This window comes from Tupaia chinensis, unplaced genomic scaffold (assembly GCF_000334495.1).
Source record: "Tupaia chinensis unplaced genomic scaffold, TupChi_1.0 Scaffold000042_2, whole genome shotgun sequence".
In the NCBI taxonomy this organism is placed as follows: domain Eukaryota; kingdom Metazoa; phylum Chordata; class Mammalia; order Scandentia; family Tupaiidae; genus Tupaia; species Tupaia belangeri.
The window spans coordinates 956,809-981,837 of NW_006159498.1; the positions used below are offsets into that span (position 1 = coordinate 956,809).

General features: G+C 51.6%; 1 protein-coding gene across 3 annotated transcripts in view; it reads left to right on the plus strand.

Annotated features, from left to right (window-relative positions):
- Nucleotides 1–24,717, plus strand: part of ADCY9 (adenylate cyclase 9) — a 141,598-nt gene extending 116,881 nt beyond the window's left edge. For 2 of the 3 annotated variants that reach the window (XM_027773156.1, XM_006140748.3), the window contains exons 5-10: nt 4,571–4,673; nt 7,828–8,036; nt 10,078–10,237; nt 11,031–11,179; nt 13,060–13,101; nt 22,738–24,717. In XM_027773156.1, the coding sequence (XP_027628957.1) occupies nt 4,571–4,673; nt 7,828–8,036; nt 10,078–10,237; nt 11,031–11,179; nt 13,060–13,101; nt 22,738–23,929 (1,855 nt within the window). In that variant the 3' untranslated portion in view covers nt 23,930–24,717. The remainder of the gene's footprint in view (nt 1–4,570; nt 4,674–7,827; nt 8,037–10,077; nt 10,238–11,030; nt 11,180–13,059; nt 13,102–22,737) is intronic. The other variant, XM_027773165.1, reaches the window with a different exon arrangement.
- Nucleotides 24,718–25,029: the final 312 nt, after the last annotated feature.

The following is a 25,029-nucleotide window of genomic DNA, read 5'->3' on the forward strand; positions in this document are numbered from 1 at the left end:
GCTCTTCCCCCCATCTTTCTAAGAAATGCATTTTTTATGAACCATTCGATAGCAGGTCGGCTATGTCTTGTTCCTTATCTCTTCATCCTGTATTTCTTTAAAACAAGGATGTCATTTTACACCATCATAATCATCACATTCAGGAAACTTAGCATTGGTAGGGGATTTTGCCGGCTCTCTTGTCATTGGCTCTGCTATGTCCTTGAGAGACTTTCCCTCCGGTCCAGGGTCCAGTCTGGGATCCGTGCTGCCTCACTCAGCTGGCATGCCTCTTCAGTCTTTTTAAAGCTGGGCATGTCCTCAGCTGTGCTTTGTTTTTCATGATGGTGACACTTTGGAAAACCGTAGGCCAGTCCTTTTTAAACATATTCCTGAAGTTGGGTTGTAAGTATCTCCTTGCGAGTAAATCCAGGTTCTGCCTCCCTGGCCAGGTACTACAGACATGCTTGCCTTCCCGGGCGGCCTGTCCAGAGCACACACACCGGTTTGGTCCTCGGTAGTGGTGTTCGCTGTGATCGTCTCCAGGCAGGGTAGCTCACTTCTCCAGTCTGAGGCCGTGACTTCTTGCTATAACAAGTAAGCAGCCTGTGGGAGGAGACTTACACCCCCGTCCTCCTCACCCTTCCCCAGGGTTAATATCCATGGGTGACTTCGGTTTGGTTTGGTGCTTCCAGATGGTGACTTCCCAAGCCCAGCACGCCCTGCACCTTTGTCCTGCGGTGCTTGGTGCTAGTAAGGAAGGACCCTCTGCAGTCACTACTTACCTGTGTGTCCATCTGCTGCCAGCCCAGCTCGCGCAGTCCTGTTTTATTTCATGGGCTAAAGTTGATCACTATCCTTATTGTATCTGGATTCTTTAATTGCCCTGAACCTGGCCAGTGGGAGCCCCCTTTAGGCTGTCCTTTCTAACACAAGATGTCCCGTGCTCATTTTATACCTCGCCTATCCAGCTCAGGGGTTTCTTTAGGAGCCCCGGGTCCTTTTAGTAAGGGATGATATTTAGAGATGTTAGCTGTTAGTGTATAATTCAGTGTTGTGGTTTAAGAACACCCTGCGATTTCAGTCCCTTTACATTAATTGGGCCTGTTTTTGGCCCCACATGGAGTCTATTTTAGTGAACATAACCATGCCCACTAAAAAAATAACGTATGTTCCGCAATTGTAGAATGTGTGACCGAGAAACATCGATCAGGTCCAAGAGGCTGGTACATCACCTGTCTCTTTGCTTATTATTTGCTGTTTTTTTAAAATCTATTATTGTTCTTTCAATTTTACGAGAAGAGTGTTTAACATCTCCAACTCTAATTGTGAAACTGTCTGTGTCTCTCTTTAACACTGACAGTGTTTCTTCGCAAGTATTTCGGAGTTCTTCTTTAGGTGCATACACATTTGTAAGTGTCATACAGTTCTAATGAACTGATCCCTTCTATCACTTTGAAGTGCCTCTCTTTCTCCTTGGTGGTCTTACCTGTCATGAAGACTGTCTCATCTGATATGAATATACTCACTCTAACCTTCTGCTTACTGTTTGTATTCTATATCATATTTCTTTTCTCCTGACTTACATCTAGTCTGCGTTTTTATATTTGAAATGTGTTTTCATGGCTCTTACTTTCCTACCCATCTGACAGCCTCTGTCTTTTAATTCTATGTATTCATTGACCTTTTAGCCACACCTCTTGGCATCCGTTTTCTTTAGTAATTGCCCTAGGAGTTATATACATTCTTAAATTTTTATGTCTTTTTGGAATTGATACCATATTACTTCGCTTTAAATGAAGAAATCCTACTACCGCATAGACCCACCGCCCTCTTCTTGTTCCTTATGCTGAATTCGTCACATGCATTGCACCTACACGCTCTAAACCCCGACTTCTAATTCCAGCTCGTCCGTGATGTCAGATTGGTCTCTATTGATTGCTTTGTTTTGAGTGTCATGTTTTCCTATTTCGTTGTGTGTCTAGCTGTTTTTGATTATATTGTGGACATTGTGTATGATGCTGTGAAACTTTGAATTCTGTCATAGTCTCTTAGCATTTTTGTGGGATTTGTGTGTGTGTATGTGTGTGTGGTATTTTATTTGAGAGCAGAGTCTTACCATGTTGCAATTCTCCTGCCTCAGCTTCCAAGCAGCCGGGACCCTGTGTGTGCAGTACCATGCCCGGTTTTTTTAGGGTGGGCCAAGGACTAACCCTGGCCTCCCATGTGGCTTCAGCCTGCCCCACAGCAGCATCCGGCACACATTGTTGTGACTGGAACAAAAGTGTCCATTTTTTTGCGTGTTTATTCCAGCAGTCAGTTCACTGATCTAAATTCTCTACTTCTAACTGTGTCTCCCTTGAGGTGGACATAGGTTCTCTCTTAGCCTTAACTGGTCTGCATGGAGTCTGCCAAACACATGCATACGTGAAGGGTTAGCCGGAAGTTTGAGCAGATTTAAACACAAAGTTTAGGGCTCCCCTTCTGGTTCTCTCCCTTCTGAGATTTACACCAGGATACCCATCTGTGGTTACCCTAAGTACTACTTTATGGTTTTAAAAGATAAAATACTGTGACATTTGTGTCTGAGTTTTAGACACCCTGCATATGGTATTAATGGTTGTTGTCAGGCAAAAAGAAGTAAAATGGAAAAATCACCTGAAGTGTTTCCGAATGCCAGGAAGAAGCAACACCCCCCTTTACCTGCACGGGTCACACTCCAGCATCCTTGAAGGGTTTTCTGGGTGGTTTTGTTTTTGTATTCTTTAAAGTTTATTTCCTCCACAAAAGAGAGAGACATTGACAAAGAGACGGGTGTCCCTAATGGGTCTAGCCAGCCTGGATCCTGGGGCATGTGTGTGCCCACCCTCAGCGTGCTCAGGGAGGGTCGGGGGCACAAGCCCAGGACCTTTCCCGCGTGGGTCCAGTTGCATCAACCACTGTGCCCCACATGCCTCAGGGGTTCGTGTTACATCATGTCCAGTTTATGTTGTTGTCTATGAGACTGGTCCAAGAGGAAGTGTGCCCCGTCCCCAGAAGTGGAATCTCCCAGTGTGAGCGTAGAACAGTCGGGCTGACTGCAGAGTCGGTCCTGCCGCCTGGACTCAGACGTGGCCATGGCATACCCTCCGCACAGCTGCTCTGTCGTCTGCCTCTGTTCATGCCTCCTGAGTGAGGGAGGACAGGTGCTCACTGTCATGGACAGCATATCCTCTCTTCCTGGTCTCAGACTGTAATAAGTCACTGCACACTTGTCACAGAGCAGAGCGTCCTCTGTGCGAGAAAGGAGAGTTTCTCTGTGGCGAGCCCTGCTGCGGGTCAGGCAGGTGCTGGGTACTTTATAGGTTTTATCTGATTTAATTCTTTTTTATTTTCTTTTAAGATGAGGTCGCTCTGTGGCAGGACCCTCTGGCCTCAGCCTCTCAGTTGGGACTACAGAGGTGTACCACCGTGCCTCATTCTTTTCATTAATAGACAGGGTCTTGCTATGGCCAGCCTCGAGCTTGCAAACCTCCTGCCTCGGCCTCCCAAGTCCCTGGGATCCAGGGTACATACGCTGTGACTCTAGGTGGGACCGGGACCAGGAACTGAACTACATGTCATGCCAGTCTGCGGGGCACAGTGTCTCAGCAGTGTGCACCACCACAGCTGGGCCTAACGTGATGTAGGGTTTTTTTTTTTTTTTAACAACAACAAAAAAATTATTTATTTACCTATCTATTTCTTCGATGTGACTTTTAAGCTGCTGGGTCTGGGACTTAAACTGAAGTCGGCCATGTTGGAACCCAGCACCTTAACCACCACACCACCTGCTGGCCCCAATCTGATTTAGTTATAATCACTACTGTATGGGGAAAGAGACTCCACTTCACAGCTGTATTTGCCTTCTGAAATCGTGTTACATTCCCTTAAATCTGTAGTGATTCTCTGCAGTGTGAAAAGGGTATTCCTGTTTGCTGGCAATTGATGAAAGAACGAAAGAGTCCATGTAAAGCAGGTTTGAGTTCTCTGCTATTAAAATCATTGAGCTTTATCATGTTTCAGGTTTCACGTGCAATCTGCATATGTGACAATAGTGCCAAAATTGCACTAACTACAAACACAATTTTGCGATAACAACCTGTTAGCTTTTACGGTGGCAATTACTGTCATACACCAAATGATGGGGCAGCTGGTTCTGAAGTATGTTTTCATTTGAAGCCTCCAAAGCAATAAGAGTCTCAGTTCTGGGATCTGCGGGTTCTTCAGAAAAGATCATTTCACAGAATGAAACCCACCTTCACCGTCTTCTAATCTGGGCGTTAGGAGTATGTTTTCCAAAGCAAGGTTCTAAGGGCATATGTTATAATGAGAGCGAACAGTCATTCCTTAATGGAGGTGGAACCTAAAATGTGACTATTTTTGAAAATACAAAGGCCTTTCCAGCTATGTTTTTAAAGGGGACAGTTGAGCAGCGTCTGTGCCGTGGTGACGACAGAGATGCAGCTTTTATGACGTGCCTAATGGATGGCATTGAGTAGCTAGTGGCGATCCTCCGATAATCGACATGATGTGCTGGGTGCTGACCGACTGCATTTGCTGTGTTTTCTAGCCTGATGAAAGACTACTTTTTTAAGCCGCCCATTAACCAGTTCAGCCTGAACTTCCTGGATCAGGAGCTGGAGCGATCCTACAGGACCAGCTATCAGGAAGAGGTGTGTTTTTCTTTGTGATTTTACTAAACAAACGTATTGTTCTCATGGAGTGGTTCACTGTTAGCTTTGCGCTTTAGTGAGTGACTAGAGTGAAGGCTAATATTGATTTCCTGCAAGCTGTAAGCCTTTAGTTGCAACCATATGTGAATTTAGCTTTGGAAGGAAGAAAACAACAAACAAGTCTGAGGTTCTTTGTCTTAACCTCAGCCCTGTCATCGTCCGACTCTCCTCTCTAGCTGGTGTCTCCAGGCCTGTGTGGCCGTCCCCAGGCCTGGATGGGTGCCCTGACCATACCTATCCAGGGTTCTGGAGGGAGACTTCTCCACCTATGCCTTGTCTTCTTCCTGTTCCCTGCAATGGGCCCTGGGGTTCAAGAGGCCTTCATTTCTCCATAAAAGTCTGGCCCACGTTCCCTGCCGCCTTTACCCCCTTCACTTCTATCATCCTTGCACTCTCAGCTCAAACGTCATTCTTTCCAAAACTTGTCCCAACCCCCAGGCTGATTTTACTTCCTCTTTACACTTTTTCTTCTTTGCGTGTCCCCTACTTTGCAGGCTTTGCTGGGTCGCTCCCTTGATACTCAGCCGCCTGGGCAGGCCCTAGACTGTTCTTCACTCGGTCCCAGCATTCAGCACACTCCCCATGTCTGCAGTGCTCAGCAGGGTGTATTGAAAGGGATCCATACAAGAACCTTGTGGCTGGTTTAACTTCTTCTTTTTTTAATTTTTAAAAATGATTCATTTTTATTATTTTTAATTTGACCAGAAAGAGAGAGGGAAAGTGAGAAAGTAAGCCACCATGTCCAGGACTCAAACCATGGTTGGTCATGTGGGAGTCCAGCACCTTAACCACCATGTTACCCACAAGCCCCAAGGCTGGTTTAACTTTTAAGCAGCTGGATTGCTGGTGTTCATTCCTCTGGAGCCCGTCCTAACCACTCTGAGTGTTTCCAAGTGACACATGCCTGCCCCTCCCCACACAGAGCCAAAGCGCTTCCATTCAGATTCCACTGGGCATCCAGGACCTGCCGGGCTCACGCTAGGCCCTGCCTCGGCTCTCGAGGGCCCACGGAGAACCAGCCAGGCCTGCTCACGCCTCTGGGATAGGAGGTGCCACCTTCCTTCACCTCTCAGGCTCCTGACTGCCCCTTAACAATCCTTAAGGTCCCTGGAATGGACTTGTGAGTCGGCTGCTGGTAGCGAGTAAGGCAGACTTCAGCTCACAGTCCTCACGGCCACCCTTTAAGGGACCCATGCTTCCCGCTGACCCGTGAGAAAGTCAAGGCCAAGCCAGGCTAGGCTGGTGGCAAGAGCTCACAGCGAGGGTTGGACAGCAGCTGTCTGACTTCAGGGCCAGGTGCCTCAGCCACTACCACCCTGTGCCACCGAGCCTCCCAAACAGAAGGCACTCCCCCTCTGTCCCTCTAGGCACTGCAGGTCCCGGAGCATCTGCTGTGCCCTGCCCAGGTTGTCCCGGTGCGGGGTGCAGGAACGGCGCCACACTGACTGGGAGCAGTGAAGGGACAGAAGTGGTAGCCCAGGGCCGCGGGCTGGGTGAGCCCTGTGAGCACAGAAAGGCACTGCCCCCATTCTGGGGCTCAGAGACAGGAGCTCTAAGGGAGGACAGGAATAACTGAATGAAGGAGAAGGAACTTTCTGGAGACCAGCACCCACAAACCTGAGAGTTGCAGGAGCTCCCATGGGGGGCTAGAGGGGGTTGGTGTTGGGCATGGCAGGAGGCAGGCATGTTAGATTACGGCTTCCCACTCCACAGATGTGCCAAAGGCCAGAGGGAGCTATTGAAGGATCTGGAGAGGGGATGGTACCAGCAGATTGTGGTTTTGTTTTGTTTTGTTTTGTTTAGAGAGAGGTTTTTGCTATAGGGCATGTTTGCTCACCAGAGACACAGATAGAGACAGAAAGTGAGAAATCACTCCCCTAAAAGGTATGGCCATGCCACAACCCCTTTTCTTCCATTCTCCTCTTGGGATTTTGGGCACGCATGCACGTGGGCACACATGCATGCACGCACACGATCCCAGTGTGAATCTTGAGCCACTGGGTCTAGGACTTGCGGTCAACTATGTGGGAGTCCAACAACATAACTATCATGCCATCTGCTGGTCCCCAGGTTGTTTTATGAGGATCACACAGCCAAGCTGTGGAAGGTGACTGAGAGTGGACGAGACAGGAGGTGACTCAATAGCCCAGAAGCTGCTGCCGAGATGCAGGGTGGGGCTGAGGCCTGCTCTGACCCACACAGGGGTGAGGGGGCCCGAAGCCGGCCTGCACTGGGCACTCACAATGCTCTGGCCATGCAGGGCTCCTCGGCTGGGGCACAGATGCCCATGTCCAGGGGCAGGTGCTGTCTCAGACCTGAGACTGCAGCGTGGGCAGCTTAGTGACACACAGGGTGCCCCGGCTAGCTGAGGTGGAGCCGGGCTTCAACCTGGCTGGCACAAGTGGTGACGGGACGGGGCTAGTCCACGCTCACCTAGGGGAGAGCACTGTCCTGGGTCTGAAACCCTAGAGCAGAGAGGGCTGCAGGGCGAGTGTGGCCCACTGCCAGGCTAGGCAGACGGTGTGGCCACCTGACACTCGCAGGGCCGAGGGCCTGTGTAGCCTCGCAGAGCTGCTGTGGCCGCCGAGGGAGTATGCGCCCGGAAGAGAATGGGCCAGGCTTCCTCTGGGAAGCCCCAGCAGGAGAGATGGTGAAGGGTGAGCTGGAGGGACCTGGCCAGAGTCCGAGGAGGTGGCTGTCCCACGGGAAGGCGACAGCAGCTCCAAGCAGGACCGGGACGAGACCAAGCCTGTTGGCTCTGGAGGGCAGACAGTGTCAACTCTTGTGACAGACAGCGGCCCAGGTGGGGCCAGCAACCATCTGACATTGTGGGTCAGTGAGGCAGGGAGGTCTCAGGGATTCGCTTGAGGGAGGTAGGGTCTCTCTGGGCCCTGGCACCATCCCCACGACCCTGGCTCCTGCACTGACGGTCAAATTCAGACCATTTCTGAGAGAGAGGGAGGGACGGGCCCAGTAGAAGCTGTCACTTGGGCTGCTCGGGAGCAGGCGAACATGGGCAGGTCGCTGTGGGTCCCCTCTAGCTGCACCCCAGGCCCCGGAGCAGCCTCTCTTCCTCTTCTCCTCGCTCACACAGGTCGTGAAGAACTCTCCTGTGAAGACTTTCGCCAGTGCCACCTTCAGCTCCCTCCTGGACGTGTTCCTGTCCACAACGGTATTCCTCATCCTGTCTGTCACCTGCTTCCTGAAGTACGGGGCCACCGCCACGCCTCCCCCGCCCGCCGCGCTGGCCGTCTTCGGGGCGGCCTTGCTGCTGGAGCTGCTGTCCCTGGCCGTGTCCATCAGGTGAGCGTGGCTGGGCGGGCTTCCAGCCCTTAGCTGGTAGCTCCCTCTTCTGGCTCAACGGTTTATGGCCAGAGGTCTGACTGCAGCAGGAAGGATGGACCATGGACCTAAGCCAGGCGTCCCTCTGCTTCCTGCAGGTGACAGGCCTCATTTCCTCCCCTCCCTCTCCTGCATCACGGCATCCCCCTCCCAGACTGGCCAATGGCCAAGGCGGGACCCACTTCACTAGAGATCTCGCGAGCTCGAGCTCGGACTAGACCGTGTCTTTCCAGGTGACGCTGAAAGCACAGGCTGTGAAAGAGAAAGCTAATGTTTGGGTCAGCAGGACACGAGCCTCTGGGCCGCAGAGACCACAGCGGGACCGAGGGCTTGGGACCGAGGGGTGCTCGAGGCCCTGGGCGACAGGCTGGGGTGTCCAGAACTCGGACGGCTCCACAAGGACAGGACGACCCCTTTGAAAGTCCCAGGGAAGCCAGTTCCATGGCTTCTCGTTGGCCGGCCCAAGGCCTCACTGCCTAATCTAGAATGGAGCATGGCTCTGCACCGCCTCCAGGGCTCCTCCATGCCGGCCCCAGGCGGGCGAGAACAGTGGTCTCGTCCTGGGAGCTCTGCCATCTCAGGACCATCTCCAGGGACTCCCTGTCTCGCCTTCTCCTTGGGGACCGGTCTCCTCCGCTCCCCCTCACAGAGCCTCTGCTCTGCCTTTGCGCACATTCATGGTTACTCTCAGAAATACCCCCAGGCCTCCATTACCCTTTAAATAGTAGGAAGCCAGCACCGACGGGGACCTAGAAGGGTCAGAGGGCATGTGAGTAGCTACGGACGTGGCTGGAGAGCCAGCATCTCCTTGTCACAGCCTAGCTGGCCTAAGCGTGTGTGGGCTGAGGTATGCTGGGCGGCAGCTCGGATGCTGGGCATGTGCGGTCCATGTGCTGCCGGGTCACAGTGGTGACTCCTGGCCAGCAGGCCGGAGGGAAGGCCTGCTTCCCCAGACACATGGTCTCCCTCCCTAGGAGGGCCCAGGACCCTCTCCTCCATCCTGCTCCCTGCCCCTCCCATCACAGGGTCCCCTTGCTTGGCCCAGACCTACTCTTCCTCCCTAGGAATGCCTGCAGCCTGTACACTCGGCCACTCTGCTTTATTAAAAATATGTTAAAATGTCAGCCTCACTCTCCTGAAGAGTAGCCCCCAGACACAGCTGCAAAGGGAACCTGTAAACTGCCATTGCTGTCACGTGGGTGGGGGTGAAAGTCACTCAGAATGGAATCCACAGTGGCCCCTCATGTGCCAGGACTCAGAAGCAGGCAGCCGTCTGTCTCCATGGTGGGATCCCTGGGAGAGCGATGGGCATGTGGGTGGCTGGCTCGGGCACCATGGGCTAAGCCCAGTCATTCCAAAACACCAAATGACTCTTGGTCGTGCTCCAAACAAAATGAAAAATAATCTTGTTCGCACCAGAGGTGTGTTCCTGGAAGACCAGTGTGTGAACACGCCCCAGCACACTTCTGCTTCTCTACGAAGCACAGCAAGGCTCCAGGCTGAGAGTGCTGGCAGGTTTCCCGCCCTGGTGTTCACCACGTGGCAGTGGTGTGGAGCACAGGGCATGACCTCCCTGGGTAGCACTCGCATGCATGTGGCAGGGTGTCCGGTCCCTGGGCCCCACCAGGTGTCAGCAGCACCCGCCATTGTGGTGCAGCCCAAAGCCTTCCCAAACCCCAGAGCTGCCCTGGTCGGGAGCAGTGGGAGCCGGTGACCGAGAGTGGCAGCCCCAGACAGCCAGACCTTCCTTGCGGCTGTGGCTCTCCCTGGGTGCTCTGTGAGGCCCACAGAGGCCTGTGCTGGGCTCTTCGCTAGCACTTCCCATTAGAGTGCACGAGGGACCCTGACTGAGGGCCGAAGAGTGGAGTGAGTCCCGTTTACTCGCTTCTGCCAAAAGCGAGGGAATCAGGGCTCCACCGCACCCAGCAAGCCCGGCCCCCAGATTCCTGAGAGGATGAGCCCAGGTCCTGGCTGGTCCCACTGACCCCCTGCCCCCTCACAGGATGGTGTTTTTCCTGGAAGACGTGATGGCTTGCACGAAGCGCCTGCTGGAGTGGGTGGCCGGCTGGCTCCCACGCCACTGCATCGGGGCCGTGCTGGTGTCACTGCCCGCCCTCGCAGTCTACTCTCACGTCACCTCCGAGTTTGAGAGAAACGTGCATGTGAGTAAAGGCTGTTTTATTTCTGTCTTCTGGACTCCCTCCCTCCCGCTCGCTCTCTAAGGCTTGTTACTTGGGATAACGACTTCAGTACAGCGCTCATAGGGGTGCGAGCTCTGCTGCTCCATGGCCTGCCTGTTAGAGGTGACTCGGTGCAGGCCTGTCTGGGCGCTCAGGCCCTCACTGGCCATGCTAGGACGAGCCCGGTGGACATGTGCCTCTTTGCTTGGCCTCCCTCAAGTCATGCCTTGCAAGAAACACCTGTTCCGCATTTCCAATAACGTGCCAGTCTGAGGATTGGCATGAGCGTGGGCGTACCTGGGTCAGCCGCTGCTGACCTGGGAGAGCTGTGGTGGGCAATTACATTTGGAAGTGAGTGCGCCTGGGCTGCGCTTCGGGGCAGGCGAGCGTGCCTGCTGCATTGCACCTCAGTGCCTTTCAGGGGCGCCGGGCGGGTGCGGGAAGGAAGCGTTGCAGGTAACTGACTACTCTGTGTTAGTCCGCAACTGGGGCAGCCTCCCCCACCTTCCCACCAGCACACGTGGCATTGCCACACCCCTGGAGAAGTAGCCCTGGGACTCGGACGTGAAGCCCTGGGTAACAAACCCAGCCATGGTGGGTCCTGGAACCGCTCGCTGCCAGGCCAGGGGTTAGCGCAGCCCATGAGCAGCTTGGCGGTACCTGTGCCCTTCTGAGACAAAACCGAGCAGAGCGCGTGGGCGAGGCTGTAGTCTGGGGGCCAGGCAGGCGTGGCGGCCGGCGGTGGGGCGCCCGCTAGCACCCGCTCCTCTCTCAGGTCACGGTGTTCACGGGCTCCGCCGTGCTGGTGGCCGTCGTGCACTACTGCAACTTCTGCCAGCTCAGCTCCTGGATGAGGTCGTCCCTCGCCACCGTCGTGGGGGCCGGGCCGCTGCTCCTGCTGTACATCTCCCTGTGCCCCGACAGGTACGTGTCAGCACCGCTGGCTGGGGGCCCCTGACCGTGAGGCCCCCTTGCCCAAGTCGCCTTGGGCTTAGCTGCACCTACACGTTGGTACTGACCCCTCCACAGTGGTGTTGACCATGGTGACCTGGAATGGCTTCCAACACACGCAATGCTGACAGTCGGGAACGGCCTTGCTGTGCGAGAGAAAGGTGCATAAAGTCAGTGACGCGCTACACGTTCGAGCGGACGCTTCCTCGAGTGACCGTCCCCAGCAGACAGCGCAGTACCCACACACCTGAGCTTACCGCTGACGAGTAAGCGGGGTCTGAGAAAGTGACACCTGCAGTGATTTCATGCAGGACAAAAGGATGTGAAAGAGCAAAGGTGTACACAGACGTGGCAATGAACAGGAAGCTGATTCTAGCCGCACTGGTGTGGGTGCGCGTACCCGAACGGGTTGCAGGTCGTTGAACAGAGGAGACGAGGCCCTGGGGTGGTCTTGACCTTGCTGGTGTCCCGGGCCCAAATACGTAGTTAAAAATGCAGTAACACCTTGGACGGCAGCATACACACATGAGTGATTTACTCAGATATTTCATGGTAGCTTAAACTCAGTAAGCATCCATTTATGTAATTTTCTCCTAAATATTGGACTTTTTTTGGGGAGAGGTTTTCACTATAGGTCGCATGCGCTCGCCAGACAGACAGAAGAGAAACAAAGCGAGAAATCACCCCCCCCCGGGGGGATGGGCACGCCGCAATCCCTTCTCCTTCATTCTCCTCTCGTGATCTTGGGCACTCACACACATGCGCCCGGCGTGAGTTTAAGCCACCGGGTCCGGGACTTGAACCGCGGTCTACTACATGGGAATCCAGCGACATAGCCATTACGCTAACGGCTGGTCCCTAAATATTGGACCTTTTAAAAACTGCTTATAAAAATGTTTCACTGTCAGCGTGTCATGAAGAGCCAGCCACTGGCAATGGCGAAGGATCTAGGTGGGCAGGTAGGGAGTGACGTGGGTGCTTCATGGCGCCGTGCAGAACATTGTCACGGCTTCCTCTGTGATCGTGATAGCCAGAGGGACCCAGAGTTTCTGAGGTCCCCAAAGGGCATTGCTGTTGCTGAGGAGCACAGCTTTAACCAAAACCTCAAAATGGTCAGTGCATCGCGGTGTGCGCAGTGTTGAGGGTAACGGTTATAATGTGTCCCCAGGTGTTAAGATGGCGGACATGACAGAACGAGTGTCCTCCCTCAGCCTACTTAATAAAATAATAGTGATATGATGTTCTCTGCAAATTACGATTGAAACGGGGCCCTGACGAGCAGCTGCCTCCCTTCAAGCACAGCAAGGCTACTTGTGTTCTGGTGGTGTTGTCCTCAGGCTCTCAGCGGGCCCTGAGGTGCAGCACTGAGCCTTCGGGCCCACTAGACGCACCCCAGATACCTCACCGGCTTGTGTGGCGTGGTCACGCCTCTGGCACTTTCCTTGTGGATCTCAAGACCCGCGGCCTGGGGGCCACACTTGCCCTTTATCCAGAATTTGAGGCACAGATCCTCGGTAGGGCTGGCAACGGACCCTCCCTTGACCCAGCACTGCACACACCCAAGACCCTCTGAGCCTGCCCGGCCCGCCTCACTTCCAGGCCTGACCAGGGAGGGTGGGGTTGGTCCACAAAACATAAACCCAACTTTTGTGAAAGGGGAGGGGCTCTTCTCTTCCGAGAGGTGCCCCAGAGAGGAAGTGCAGGCATGAAAGAAGGGGGGCACACAGTTATAGCGACGCCCAGTGTGTCCAAAAACAATAAAAAAAACAAAGTTCGTTGGAATCCCTCTCGGGTGGCTTTGTATGATGTCTTCCTTAATCTTTTAATCGTATCTCTCTGCATCTTAATTTCAGTTCCATAGTAATGTCTCCCCTCGATGCAGTACAGAATTTCAGGTAAGCTTTTAGTACTGTGTCTGCAACTGAATAAATGAGTGACTATTTTGCTGCTTATTTTGAAGCTTCCTGAAAACAGTTTAATCTTTAATAAAATGCATGGTTTGCATTCTTCAAAAAGCAAGTAGAGAATAAGGTACTTGTGGCAGTAACAGGTCACAGTTATAATAGTTTATTGGGAAAATAAGATTGCTAATAAGACATATTAGAGTTGGTTTAATTTTATGTAGGCATTAGTGTGTTACAAAGGAAATTTTACAAATCAAAGAAAAATAGTTATTTTATTCCCTAAAATCTTTTAAAATAACTGACTAGAAATTTGAAATGGTGTTAGTCCTGTGCTTTACTACAAACATCAAGATAAATCCTAAATAAATTGAAGAGTCAAAAATAAAAATTAAGTGGCATTGGTGGATCATGGTGAGCACAGCTGCCTTCCAAAAATAAAAACCAGACTGTATAAAATCCAGAACAAGTGTCCTTTTCAAGCCTCTAAAGCTGAGGTAACTTTCCCATCTTACTCATAATAAATAGGACCACAAAATCTGCCCGACAAATTAGAGAGGAAGGGAAAGAAAATCGAGGCAGGTGGAACGTTTGCGGGACTAGCATAGACGGCGGGAAGGCCTGACTGAGGACAGAAGAGCCACCCCCGGAGAGGAGGCGTGGGCAGAGGCGGGTGTGGAGGGAGCCAGCATCAGAGCCGCGAAGGCACCGTCCGCTCTAACCTTTGGTCTTTTTCTTTTTTGGCCTTAGGGCATGTGCACTTGCCAGAGAGAGACGGACACAGTGAGAGGGAGAGAGAGAACTTGCCTCAGGGCAGATGGCCACGCCACAGTCCCACCTTCTGCATTCTCCTCCTGGGATCTTGGGCACGCTCGCACACAGGCCCGGCATGGTTTTCCAGCCACCGGGTGAGAGACGCGAACCACGGTCAGCCATGTGAGAGTCCGGTGACGTAATTGCTGCACCATCTGCTGGTCCCAGGTCTTTTGAACTGTCCTCTCAAAAAGCTGTAATGTGGGGGGCCAGCAGGTGGCATGGTACTGGAGGCACTGGCTCCCACATGGCTAACTACCGTTCGAGTCCCAGACCTGCTGGCTTGCTGTCTCACTTTTTCTCTCTCTCTCGGGTCACATTAAAAAATGATAATAATAGGGGCCAGCAGGTGGTGTGGTGACTAAAGGCACTGGACTCCCACATGGCCGACTGCAGTTGGAGTCCTGGATTAGGGTCCTGGGCCTGGCAGCTTGCATTCTCACTTTCTCTCTCTCTCTGTCCTTCTCTGGTCAAATTAAAATAAATAAATAAATAAATAAAATTTCAATAAAATAATTCTTTAAAAAAATAATAAATAAAATTAGATAGGTAATTAAAAAAATTTTTTTTGATTTTTGCTATAGGGCACATGTGCTCGCCAGAAAGACAGAGAAAGACACAGAGACAGAAAGCGAGAAATCACCCCCCCAAGGGGGATGGCCACGCCGCAATCCCTTTTCCTCCATTCTCCTCTCGGGATCTTGGGCACGCACGCACACTCACCTGGTGTGAGTTTAAGCCACCGGGTCTGGGACTGGAACTACGGTCGAAACCACGGCCGACTACATGGGAGTCCAGTGACATAGCCATTATGCCACCTGCTGGTCCCAGATAGGTAATTTTTTTTTTAGAAAACAGTTGTAATGTGAATTCTAGTGCAGGCAAGGGTGTTGTACATCACAAATTGCAGGTGGTTATTATTATTATTATTATTATTTTGGCTACCAGGCACTTAAAATACAAGTTTATTTAGTCCTCACAATAACCTAACACATTAGGTGACTTTGTCCCCATTTTCCAGATATGGAAACTGAAGCTCAGAGAAGTTGAGAAACCTATCCACAGCTAGTCACTGGCAGTGCTTAGACCCTGGCTTCACTCACTCCCAGCCCATAGTCCTTCTTCCGTGTCTCACTACTTTTCAGAATGTGATCATCGTTTTGCAAAGTGATTTGACAGTCTATTTTAAAAGTCATAAAAATGTTCTTAGCCTTTTACCCGATGATCCTGATTTCTGCTTGTCTGCTGAGGAAATAATTCAGCACATGGTAAAGGATGCACATTCAAAAACATTGATCACAATGATTGATGATATTGAAAATTCTTAACTTCAATTGTCAATAATAGATTAATTAAATTATAGTACCTGTACTCAAATCTTGCAACTGCTAAAATAGAGCAAAGAGGATGGGCCAGCAGGTGGTGTGGTGGTTGGGGCCATTGGACTCCCACATGGCTGACTGTGGTTCGAATCCGAGATACAGCCAGGAGAATGAGCTGGAATTAAAACCAAGATTAAAAGTACAGCCCTGGCATCCTGCAAGCTTGGAATCGCTGAGAGGAGGGCCAGCCTGGGGACATGTGGGGCAGACCCACCTGGCAGCGGATTAAGAGGAATTTACACCAGGCCAAGAAAGCCATGATGATGCCCGGGATGGCTGCCCCCAGGAAGAAGCTGGCCCACAGAAAAGACTGAGCACTCGCCGTTGCCTCTCGGGCAGCAGGTGCAAACGCCTCCTGTCGGTGGAGACCTGCTCTGGCTGCATGGCCCTACTCTGGTCTGTGGGCACCACCCCCTCATTTTGACTTAGTATGGCGGCGCCCCTTACCCATGGCTTTACTTTCCATGGTTCCAGTTACCCCAGGTCAACTACGGTCTGAAAATATCAAATGGAAAACAGCCTGGGACACGAATCACCCCTTCACCAGGAGGACTGGCATACTGATTTTATATGCACTCCCTGTCCCTCATCTAGGCTACTGGGTGGAAAAACGTAGAGTACACAGGGTTCATACTCCCCCGAGTTTCAGGCATCCACTGGGCGTCCTGGATCAGGGAGGACCACTGTCTGCACCGGTTGGCCTGAACTCCAGGGCTGCGTAACCTTCACTGACCAATCAGAGTCCTGCATTTACCAGGTTGCTGTGATCTGCCAGAGACAGGCGTGTGGGGCCAGTTAGAGAGAGTCAACCCTGAGAGTTGTAGGGGTTTCTGGGGAAGAGCACTTCCCTGGGGCGTGAAGCTGGCGGGACATGTAGCAGCCATCCTGCCACCAAGTCTGAGTGGGAAGCAGGATGGAGGAAAGGGGTGAGGGGTAGAGATGGAGAGGGATGGGTGGTGGGACAGAGAGCCCCTGAGGGTCCACTCTCCCCCGAAGCTGCCTCCAACATGAGCATTTGTTACATTGGTGGTTTTCAACTGGGGAGAATGCTGGACAATGGAGACATTTTTGGTTGTCACATCTGGGTGGGGAGGTGCTACTGGCATCTAAAGAGCGGAGGTCAGGGGTGCTGTAGACATCCCCCACTGCCCACAATAAAGAATGAACTGGCCCAGATGGCAGCAGCACCGAAGCCGAGACACACTGCCTTGCGTAGGCCGTAGGCCCTACCATTCCCTTTCTTGTTCTGTCGCATATGCTTAATCCAGTTTGAGCCCTTTTACCTGCAATCAAAAGATCCAAGGAAAAGACATGAGGGGCCAGCAGGTGGCGTGGTGGTTAAGGGCTCTGGACTCCCACATGGCTGACCGTGGTTTGAGTCCTGGACCTAGTGACTTGCTTTCTCATTCTCTCTTCCTCTCTCTGACCTGCTCTGGTCAAATTAAAAATAAATACAGTTAAATAAAGTAATTCTTCTAAATAGAGCAAAGAGGAAAACATTTAAGATTTTCACTTTTTGTTAATTATATGAAGTATGTGCTCTAGCGACAGCTAGGCATTTCTTTATACATATTAAAGAGCTGCAGGAGCCGGTGGCATGGTGCTAAGGTGGTTGGATCCCACATGGCTGGCTGTGCAGTTTGAGTCTGAGATCCGGTGGCTTGAGAGACACCAAGCATATGTGCATGTGTGCCCAAATCCCTGGGAAAGGGAGATATGGAGAAGGGATTGTGGCGTGGCCATCCTCCACAGGTGTGCTTCCTCACTTTCCCTCTCTGTCTCTCTCCAGTGAGTGCATGACCCGCAGCAAAATCTTTTTAAAAAATTCTAACAGCGGAAATATTTAGAATATACATACTAGAGACGATGAAAACTGTAATGCTATTTAGATTTATCACCTTTGTGGATATGTGTTAGAATAGGAAATCTGACCACAGTTCGAGTCCCAGATCCGGTGGCTTGAAAATCATGCCAGGCGCATCTGGGTGCCCAAAGTCCCAAGAGAATGGAGGAGAAGGGATCGTGGCGTGGCACTTTTCCTCTGTCTCTCTCTGGTGAGCACACATGCCCTATGGCAAAAATATGACAACATATAATAGCAAAAGCCAACTGGAGGGCATAAGGGCCTGGACAAATCCGTTTTGTCACCTAAAATAAACAGTTATTGTGCTCAGTAGTAGAGAGTCCTAATATATATTGTCATCTGTTTCAATGACAGCAGAATAAATCAGGCATTCCGCATAAATTGCGTGTTGGTGCGGCCTGGGCACCGCGAACCAAGGCCCGGACCTGTGGCTTGCTTCCTCGCTTCTATCTATCTCTCTCTCTCTCTCTCTCTCTCTCTCTGTTCCTGCTAAGAAATGGCAGAAACCTGCCCCAATCCCCAAGCTCCATTCTGCACAGAACCTTTGACCGGAAGGGGCTTAGTCGAACTCCATCATCACAGCGTAGAAAATTGAGCCCCCAGAAGACGGCATGGCTCACCAGATTCCCGAACTCCACAGCTCAGCCAGGACAGAGCCCAGGCATACTACTCCGAGGCCAGAGCTTTTGTGACGTGCCCCACAGGCAGCCGTGGTGGCCACCTTGGTCAGGTTCATCATTATTATGATTTTAGTTTTGCTATAGAGCTACCGTACTTGCTGGGGAGAGACAGGAGATGAGGTGGAGTGAGGAATCACCCTCCTCCCCCTGAGGGATGGCCATGCCACAGTCCCTTTCCTTTCATCCTCCTCTTGGGATTTTGGGCACACATGCACACACATGTGTTTTTGAAGCCACCAGATCTGGGGCTCAAACCTTGAAGTTGGCCATGTGGGATCCAGCCTCCTTAACACCACACCACTGGCTGGCCCAGGTTCATTATTTTTTAATATCCTTAAGTCATAGATAACAGTAAAGCTTATTGAACACCTTGGTTAAAGAACTGAGCTTTCTCGGACAGCCCAGTGGCCTAGTGCTTAGGAAAGCTCAGTCGTACAGGGTGAGCCACGTGGTTCAAATCCCGAACATGGAGAACTGAAAAACACATCAGGCGCGTGTGCCTCCCCACGATTCCAAAGAGATGTGATGTGACCACACCCAATTTGGGGGGGTGTTATCTCTCTCCCTCTATGTTGTATTTTTAAATGGAAGGTTATATTTTAAAAACAAACTGTGTAGTAGACAGTGCTGGCCCCGAGCTGGCCCTCTGACCCAGGTGCTCTCTAGCAGTGTGCTCAAGCTGGAGAACAGCCCCGCTGAATGGAGGTTCCGGTATCGAAGGCAACAGGACTTGATTCAGCCGCTTACAAGGCTAATCTGGAACTCTCTGTCCCCTCTGTCTCTCTCTCTCTTTCCTTTTTGCTAGAGGACCATACACTCACCAGAGAAAAACAGAGGAGAGAGAGAAGACACCCCCCATGGAGAATGGTCATGCCACAATCCCTTCTCCATCTCTCCCTCCTTTCTGGGTTTTGGGCTTCTCGAGCCACTGGGGCAGAACTTGAACAGCATGGTCAGCCTTGTGGGATCTAGCTGCCTTCACCATCAGACCACAGAGCTGGCCCCCAATTTGGAAATTCTAATGAAATTCGAAATATGCAATATTCAGAATGACTCAGCAATTCGGCAGACAGAAAGATCTGGGTACAGGAATACATTCACTGCAGCATCGTTTACAGCAGCGTAGTCTGTCAGCAGGAGTCTGGTTAAATCCGGGCACATCCATGCGTTAGAAGACTGCAATGCAGGAAAATTGCTACATTGTTACCTTGAAGAAAGACACTTATTTTCTGTCATTTTTACTGTTTGAGTTTTTTTGCCATAGGGAGAGTGCACTTGGTGGAGAGACAGAGAGAGAGGGAAAGTGAGAAATCACCCACGTGGGGGATGGCCACACTGCAGTCCCATCTCCTCCATTCTCCTTTTGGGATCTTGGGTGCACACACACTCAGCCAGAGTGATTTTCAAGCTGCTGGGTATGTGACTCAAACCACGGTCAGCTGTATGAGAGTCCAGCGCCTTAACCACCATACCATCTGCTGACCCCGGTCCTTTTAACTTTTAAAATGCCAGAGATCATTTGCACTCACTGGAGAGAAAGAGAGAGAATAAGAGCCCACCTCCCATGGGGAATGGTCATGCTGCAATCTTTTCTCCTCCAATAGGATTTGGAGCATGCACACATTTGCACCCATGTGTTTTTTTGTTTTTGTTTTTGTTTTTGAGAGGTTTTTGCTATAGGGTGTGTGCGCTCGCCATACAGACAGAGAGAGACAGAGAGACAGAAAGCGAGAAATCACCCCCCAGGGGGGATGGCCACGCCGCAGTCCCTCCTCCTCCACTCTCCTCTCGGGATCTTGGGCACGCACGCACACGCTACATGGGAGTCCAGCGACATAGCCATTATTCTAACTGCTGGTTCCTACCCATGTGTTTTTCAAGTCACCTGGTCTGGGACTCAAACCTCACAGTCAGCCATATTGGGATTCAGCCACTTTAACCACCATGCCACCAGCTGGCCCATGTTATATTCCTTTGTAAATTTTTTTTTTAGTACTCAAAAATAGTCAAACTAGGGACCAGCAGTTAGCATAATGGCTATGTCACTAGACTCCCATGTAGTTGACTGCGATTCGAGTACCAGACCGGGTGGCTTAAACTCACGCTGGGCGTGTGTGCGTGCGTGCCAAGATCCCATGAGGAGAATGGAGGAGAAGGGATTGAGGTGTGTCCATCCCTCCTGGGGGGTGATTTCTCGCTTTCTGTCTCTCTGTCTCTCTCTGTCTTTCTGGTGAGCGCATGTGCCCTATAGCAAAAACCTCTCCAAAATAAAAAAAATAGTCAAACTAATCTATTGCTTTAAAAGTTAAAGTAGCAATTATTCCTTTGTATTATATTTTTCCTTTAATTATTTGATTTGAATTTACCTTACACATTTAATCACGTTACTTAGCTTGCAAAGTGAATATTCCAACATGCGCATTTCTCACCAGTCCAGCTAACAGTACTACAAAATTACCTTCTATCGATAATAACTCATTTCTTTGTCCCATAAATGACTCACCTCTCTATTTTTCTACTTAATGTCCTTCTTCATACTCTACTCCTTCACCCACCTTCTTCGTACACTGTATCTGGTATTTATAACTATTTACTATGTTTCTATATCCTCTAGTCATTCAGTTTCGGCTGAAGAGTGTGGACACTCTGTATATATTAAGTAAAGACATACAATGTCTCTCCTTCACAGCCTGGCTTGTTTCACTCAGCAGTAGATCTTCCATATTCATGCACTTTTTGTCAAAAGCCAGGGTCTTGTTTTTTTTTATGGCTGAGTAGTAGTCCATAGAGTATATGTGCCACACTTTTGCAATCCATTCCTCTGTTCGTGGGCATTTGGGTTGGTTCCATGTCTTAGCAATTATGAATAATAAAAATGTTAAAGTTGTCTTAAATCATTTTGACAAAACAGAACTCCAGAGCGTGAGTGGTATTCTGTGAAACTTTTATATAGGTAGGGATTAGAGAACTTACAAATGTTTTTTTTTTTTTTTCCTTTGGAGAGATTTTCACTGTAGGGCGCGTGTGCTCGCCAGACAGACAGAGAGAGACATAGAGACAGAAAGCGAGAAATCACCCCCCAGGGGGGATGGTCACGCCGCAATCCCTTCTCCTCCATTCTCCTCTCGGGATCTTGGGCACGCACGCACACGCGCCCGGCGTGAGTTTTAAGCCACCAGGTCCCAGACACGAACCGCGGTCGACTACGTGGGAGTCCAGCGACATAGCCATTACGCTAACTGCTGGTTCCCTGTTTTTTGTTTTTTTAATAATTTTTTTAGAGAGAGGTTTTTGCTATAGGGCAGAGAGAGAGAAAGCGGAGACAGAAAGTGAGAAATCTCTCCTGGGGAGATGGCCATGCCACAGTCCTTTCTCCTCCATTCTCCTCTTGGGATCTTGGGCACGTATGTACATGTGCCAGGGTGAGTTTCAAGCTGCGGGGTCTGAGACTTGAACCACAATTTGCTATGTGGAGTCTAACAACATAACCATTACACCATCTACCGGTCCGTATAAACGTTTTTGTAAAATTGCTAGTCTGGGGATCCGGCAGGTGGCATGATAGTTAAGGGTGCTGGACTTCCACATGGCCGACCGTGGTTCGAATCCCGGACCTGGCAGCTTGCTTTCTCACTTTCTCTCTCTCTCTTTGTCCCTCTCTGGTCAAATTAAAATAAATGACTAAAGGGAACCAGCAGTTAGCGTAATGGCTATGTCGCTGGACTCCCACGTAGTCAATCGCGGTTCACGTCTCGGACCCGGTGGCTTAAAACTCACGCCAGGCGTGTATGCGTGCGTGCCCAAGCTCCTGAGAGGAGAATGGAGGAGAAGGGATTGTGGCGTGACCATCCCTCTGGGGGATTTCTTGCTTTCTGTCTCTATGTCTCTCTGTGTGGCGAGCGCACGCGCCCTATAGTGAAAACCTCTCAAAAAAAAAAAAAAAGACTAAGAATAAAGTTAAATAAAATCATTCTTTTTTAAAAAAATTACGAGTCTGTTGAATTAGAAATTGAAGAGGCGATGGGACCAGCAGTTAGCGTAATGGCTATGTCGCTGGACTCCCATGTAGTCGACTGCAGTTCGCATCCCAGACACGGTAGCTTAAAACTCACGCCAGGCGCGTGTGCGTGCATGCCCAAGATCCTGAGAGGAGAATGGAGGAGAAGGGATTGCGGTGTGACCATCCCCCCTGGGGGGTGATTCTCACTTTCTGTCTCTCTGTCTCTCTCTGTCTGTCTGGCGAGCGCATGCGCCCTATGGCAAAAACCTCTCCAAAGGGGAAAAAAAAAAAAAGAAATTGAAGAGGCGAATATATCAGAGAACGTTAAGTTTCTCGGCTGTGATGATGGTGCTCCGCAGGGAACTGTCCTTTTTGTTAGGAGGGAAGGACTGAAATATTTAGGACCGGAGTGCCCCAGGGTCAGCAGCTTTCAAAATGTTCAGTGGAGAGTGTGCATGTGTGTGCATGTACGTGGGTGGGCGTGTGTCTGTGTGCGGGTGCACCTGCGTTTGTACTGAGAGAGAAAAGAAGGCAGAGAGGCGAATCAGTCCCAGGTGTTGAATTCCGGAGAAGGGCGTGTGAGTGCTGAGCTTACTAGTCTTTTGACTTCTATAAGGTTCAGTTGTTTCAAAATAAAACACTGGGGAAATAAAGATTCGAAAAGAAGTCAAAGACTTCTGGGGAAGACAAAATATAAATAAATAAAAGAGGTAGTTGCACAACGCTTATCAAAGAACTGAGCGCCAAAGCCACTGGGTCATTGCTGCAGCCCTGGGTCATTGCTCTGAACCCGCAGGCAGGCGGCGGTGCCCATGGCTGGGGTGGGGCAGGGCCGCAGTGGCGCTCCGTCAGGGGTGCACTCACAAGCTGTCCTTTCTCCTCGTTCTCCAGCTCCGGGAGGAGTCCATGCGACAGCTCGTTGCTGCGGGCCGACGGAAGACCAGCCACCCTCATCGGCCAGGAGCTGATCTTGGTCTTCTTCCCGCTGCTCTTGCTGGTCTGGTTCCTGAACCGCGAGTTCGAGGTCAGCTACCGCCTTCACTACCACGGGGACGTGGAGGCGGACCTGCACCGCACCAAGATCCAGAGCATGAGGGACCAGGCCGACTGGCTGCTCAGGAACATCATCCCCTACCACGTGGCCGAGCAGCTGAAGGTGTCACAGACCTACTCCAAGAACCACGACAGCGGCGGCGTGATCTTTGCCAGCATCGTCAACTTCAGCGAGTTCTACGAGGAGAACTACGAGGGCGGCAAGGAGTGCTACCGCGTCCTCAACGAGCTGATCGGGGACTTCGACGAGCTCCTGAGCAAGCCGGGCTACAGCAGCATCGAGAAGATCAAGACCATCGGGGCCACCTACATGGCGGCGTCGGGGCTGAACACGGCGCAGCGCCAGGATGGCAGCCACCCGCAGGAGCACCTGCAGGTCCTGTTCGAGTTCGCCAAGGAGATGATGCGCGTGGTGGACGACTTCAACAACAACATGCTGTGGTTCAACTTCAAGCTCAGAGTGGGCTTCCACCACGGGCCCCTCACGGCGGGCGTCATCGGCACCACCAAGCTGCTGTACGACATCTGGGGGGACACGGTCAACATCGCCAGCAGGATGGACACCACCGGCGTCGAGTGCCGCATCCAGGTGAGCGAGGAGAGCTTCCGCGTCTTGAGCAAGATGGGCTATGACTTCGACTACCGGGGGACGGTGAACGTCAAGGGGAAGGGCCAGATGAAGACCTACCTTTACCCCAAGTGCGCGGGCAATGGGGTGGTGCCGCAGCACCAACTGTCCATCTCCCCCGACATCCGCGTGCAGGTGGACGGCAGCATCGGACGCTCGCCCACAGACGAGATCGCCAGCCTGGTGCTGGCCGGGCAGTACTCGGACAAGGTGTCCCTGGGCTCCGCCAGCAGCACTCAGGCCAAGGATGCTCACCTGGCCTCTGAGAGAGCCTGGAGGGAGCCCGCCAGCACCGAAGAGAGGTGCCGACTTGGCAAAGCCGCAGAGAGAAACGGCTGCGAGGAGCCGGGGGTGGACGAAGCCGATGAACTCACCAAGCTCAATGTCTCAAAGAGCGTGTGAGGCGGCGGCTGCCCCGCGCTCAGCTCAGCTCGCTGAAACCCAGTGACGTCTGCAAGCGGCTGGCCTTCGGCCCCCAGCCTCCATCCTGGCTCCGGTCCTGCGTGGTCACTTCTGCCCTAACTTCTATTCAGGGTTCACTTCCATCCGTTTCTTCTTTCCTTTTGCTCCTGTCCCTGGAAACCTGCCCCGGGGTCCGTTTAGCCCGTGGAGGAGAACCAAGTGCCTTCAGGTTGGCCTCGGCCTCGCGTTTAGGACGGAGGCCACGGGTGGGAATCAGTGCTTTGGGTATTATTTGACTTTTAAAACAAAAGCTGTGTTAAGATATCATTTTTATTGCTTTTTCTCATGAGATGCTTCTTTTTTTTCTTTTTGGCTGATACGACGTTTTCGAGTTTCTCTCTTTCTGTACATGTAATAGTGCTGCCCAGTTCCCGACCTTCTGTGTAAGCACACACGCACACACACCTGCATTTATGCACCTGATATAAGTGCCAGTAATTCACGAGAGGGAGGGGGACGTGGGCCCAGGACAGCCACGGCCCAGCCAGCCCTCCTCTCCACAATTCCGGGTGCCTGGGCCTCCTGCCACGGCTGCAGGTCCCCCAGGAGGCCAGGCGGAGATCACAGATGCTGAGCGGGCAGTCCCGAGCCCAGGCCTCAGGAATCTCAAAGCCGTGTTCATCCTGCCCCTCCACCAAGGGGTCTTCCCACTAGGAATAAAGGTGATTGTCTTGGGAGCTGACTCGTCCAGGGAGAAACTCAAAATAAATGTCTGAGGGTTGCATTTATTTATTTATTTATTTGTCAGGAAACGAGCTTGTTTCGGAGAGGAGGTGCTGGGTGGCTCTGATGGAAGAAGGGGGCTCAGGGCCCGGCCTGCAGAGGACCCAGCAGAACATGACCAGGCCTTCCTCAGTGTTTGGGCCACCTTCCCCAAGAGAGGGCCAAGCGGGTCCAGAGCCATGACCAGTGTGCTGTGCTCGCCTGGGCTCCTGCCACCCTTCTCCCCCTGGGGTGGAACCCTGCTCAGCTGCGCAGGTCTGAGCAGGCCGCGAGCGCCTCCGCTCTCTCCGCACTCGGACTACACGGAGCCTCTGAGC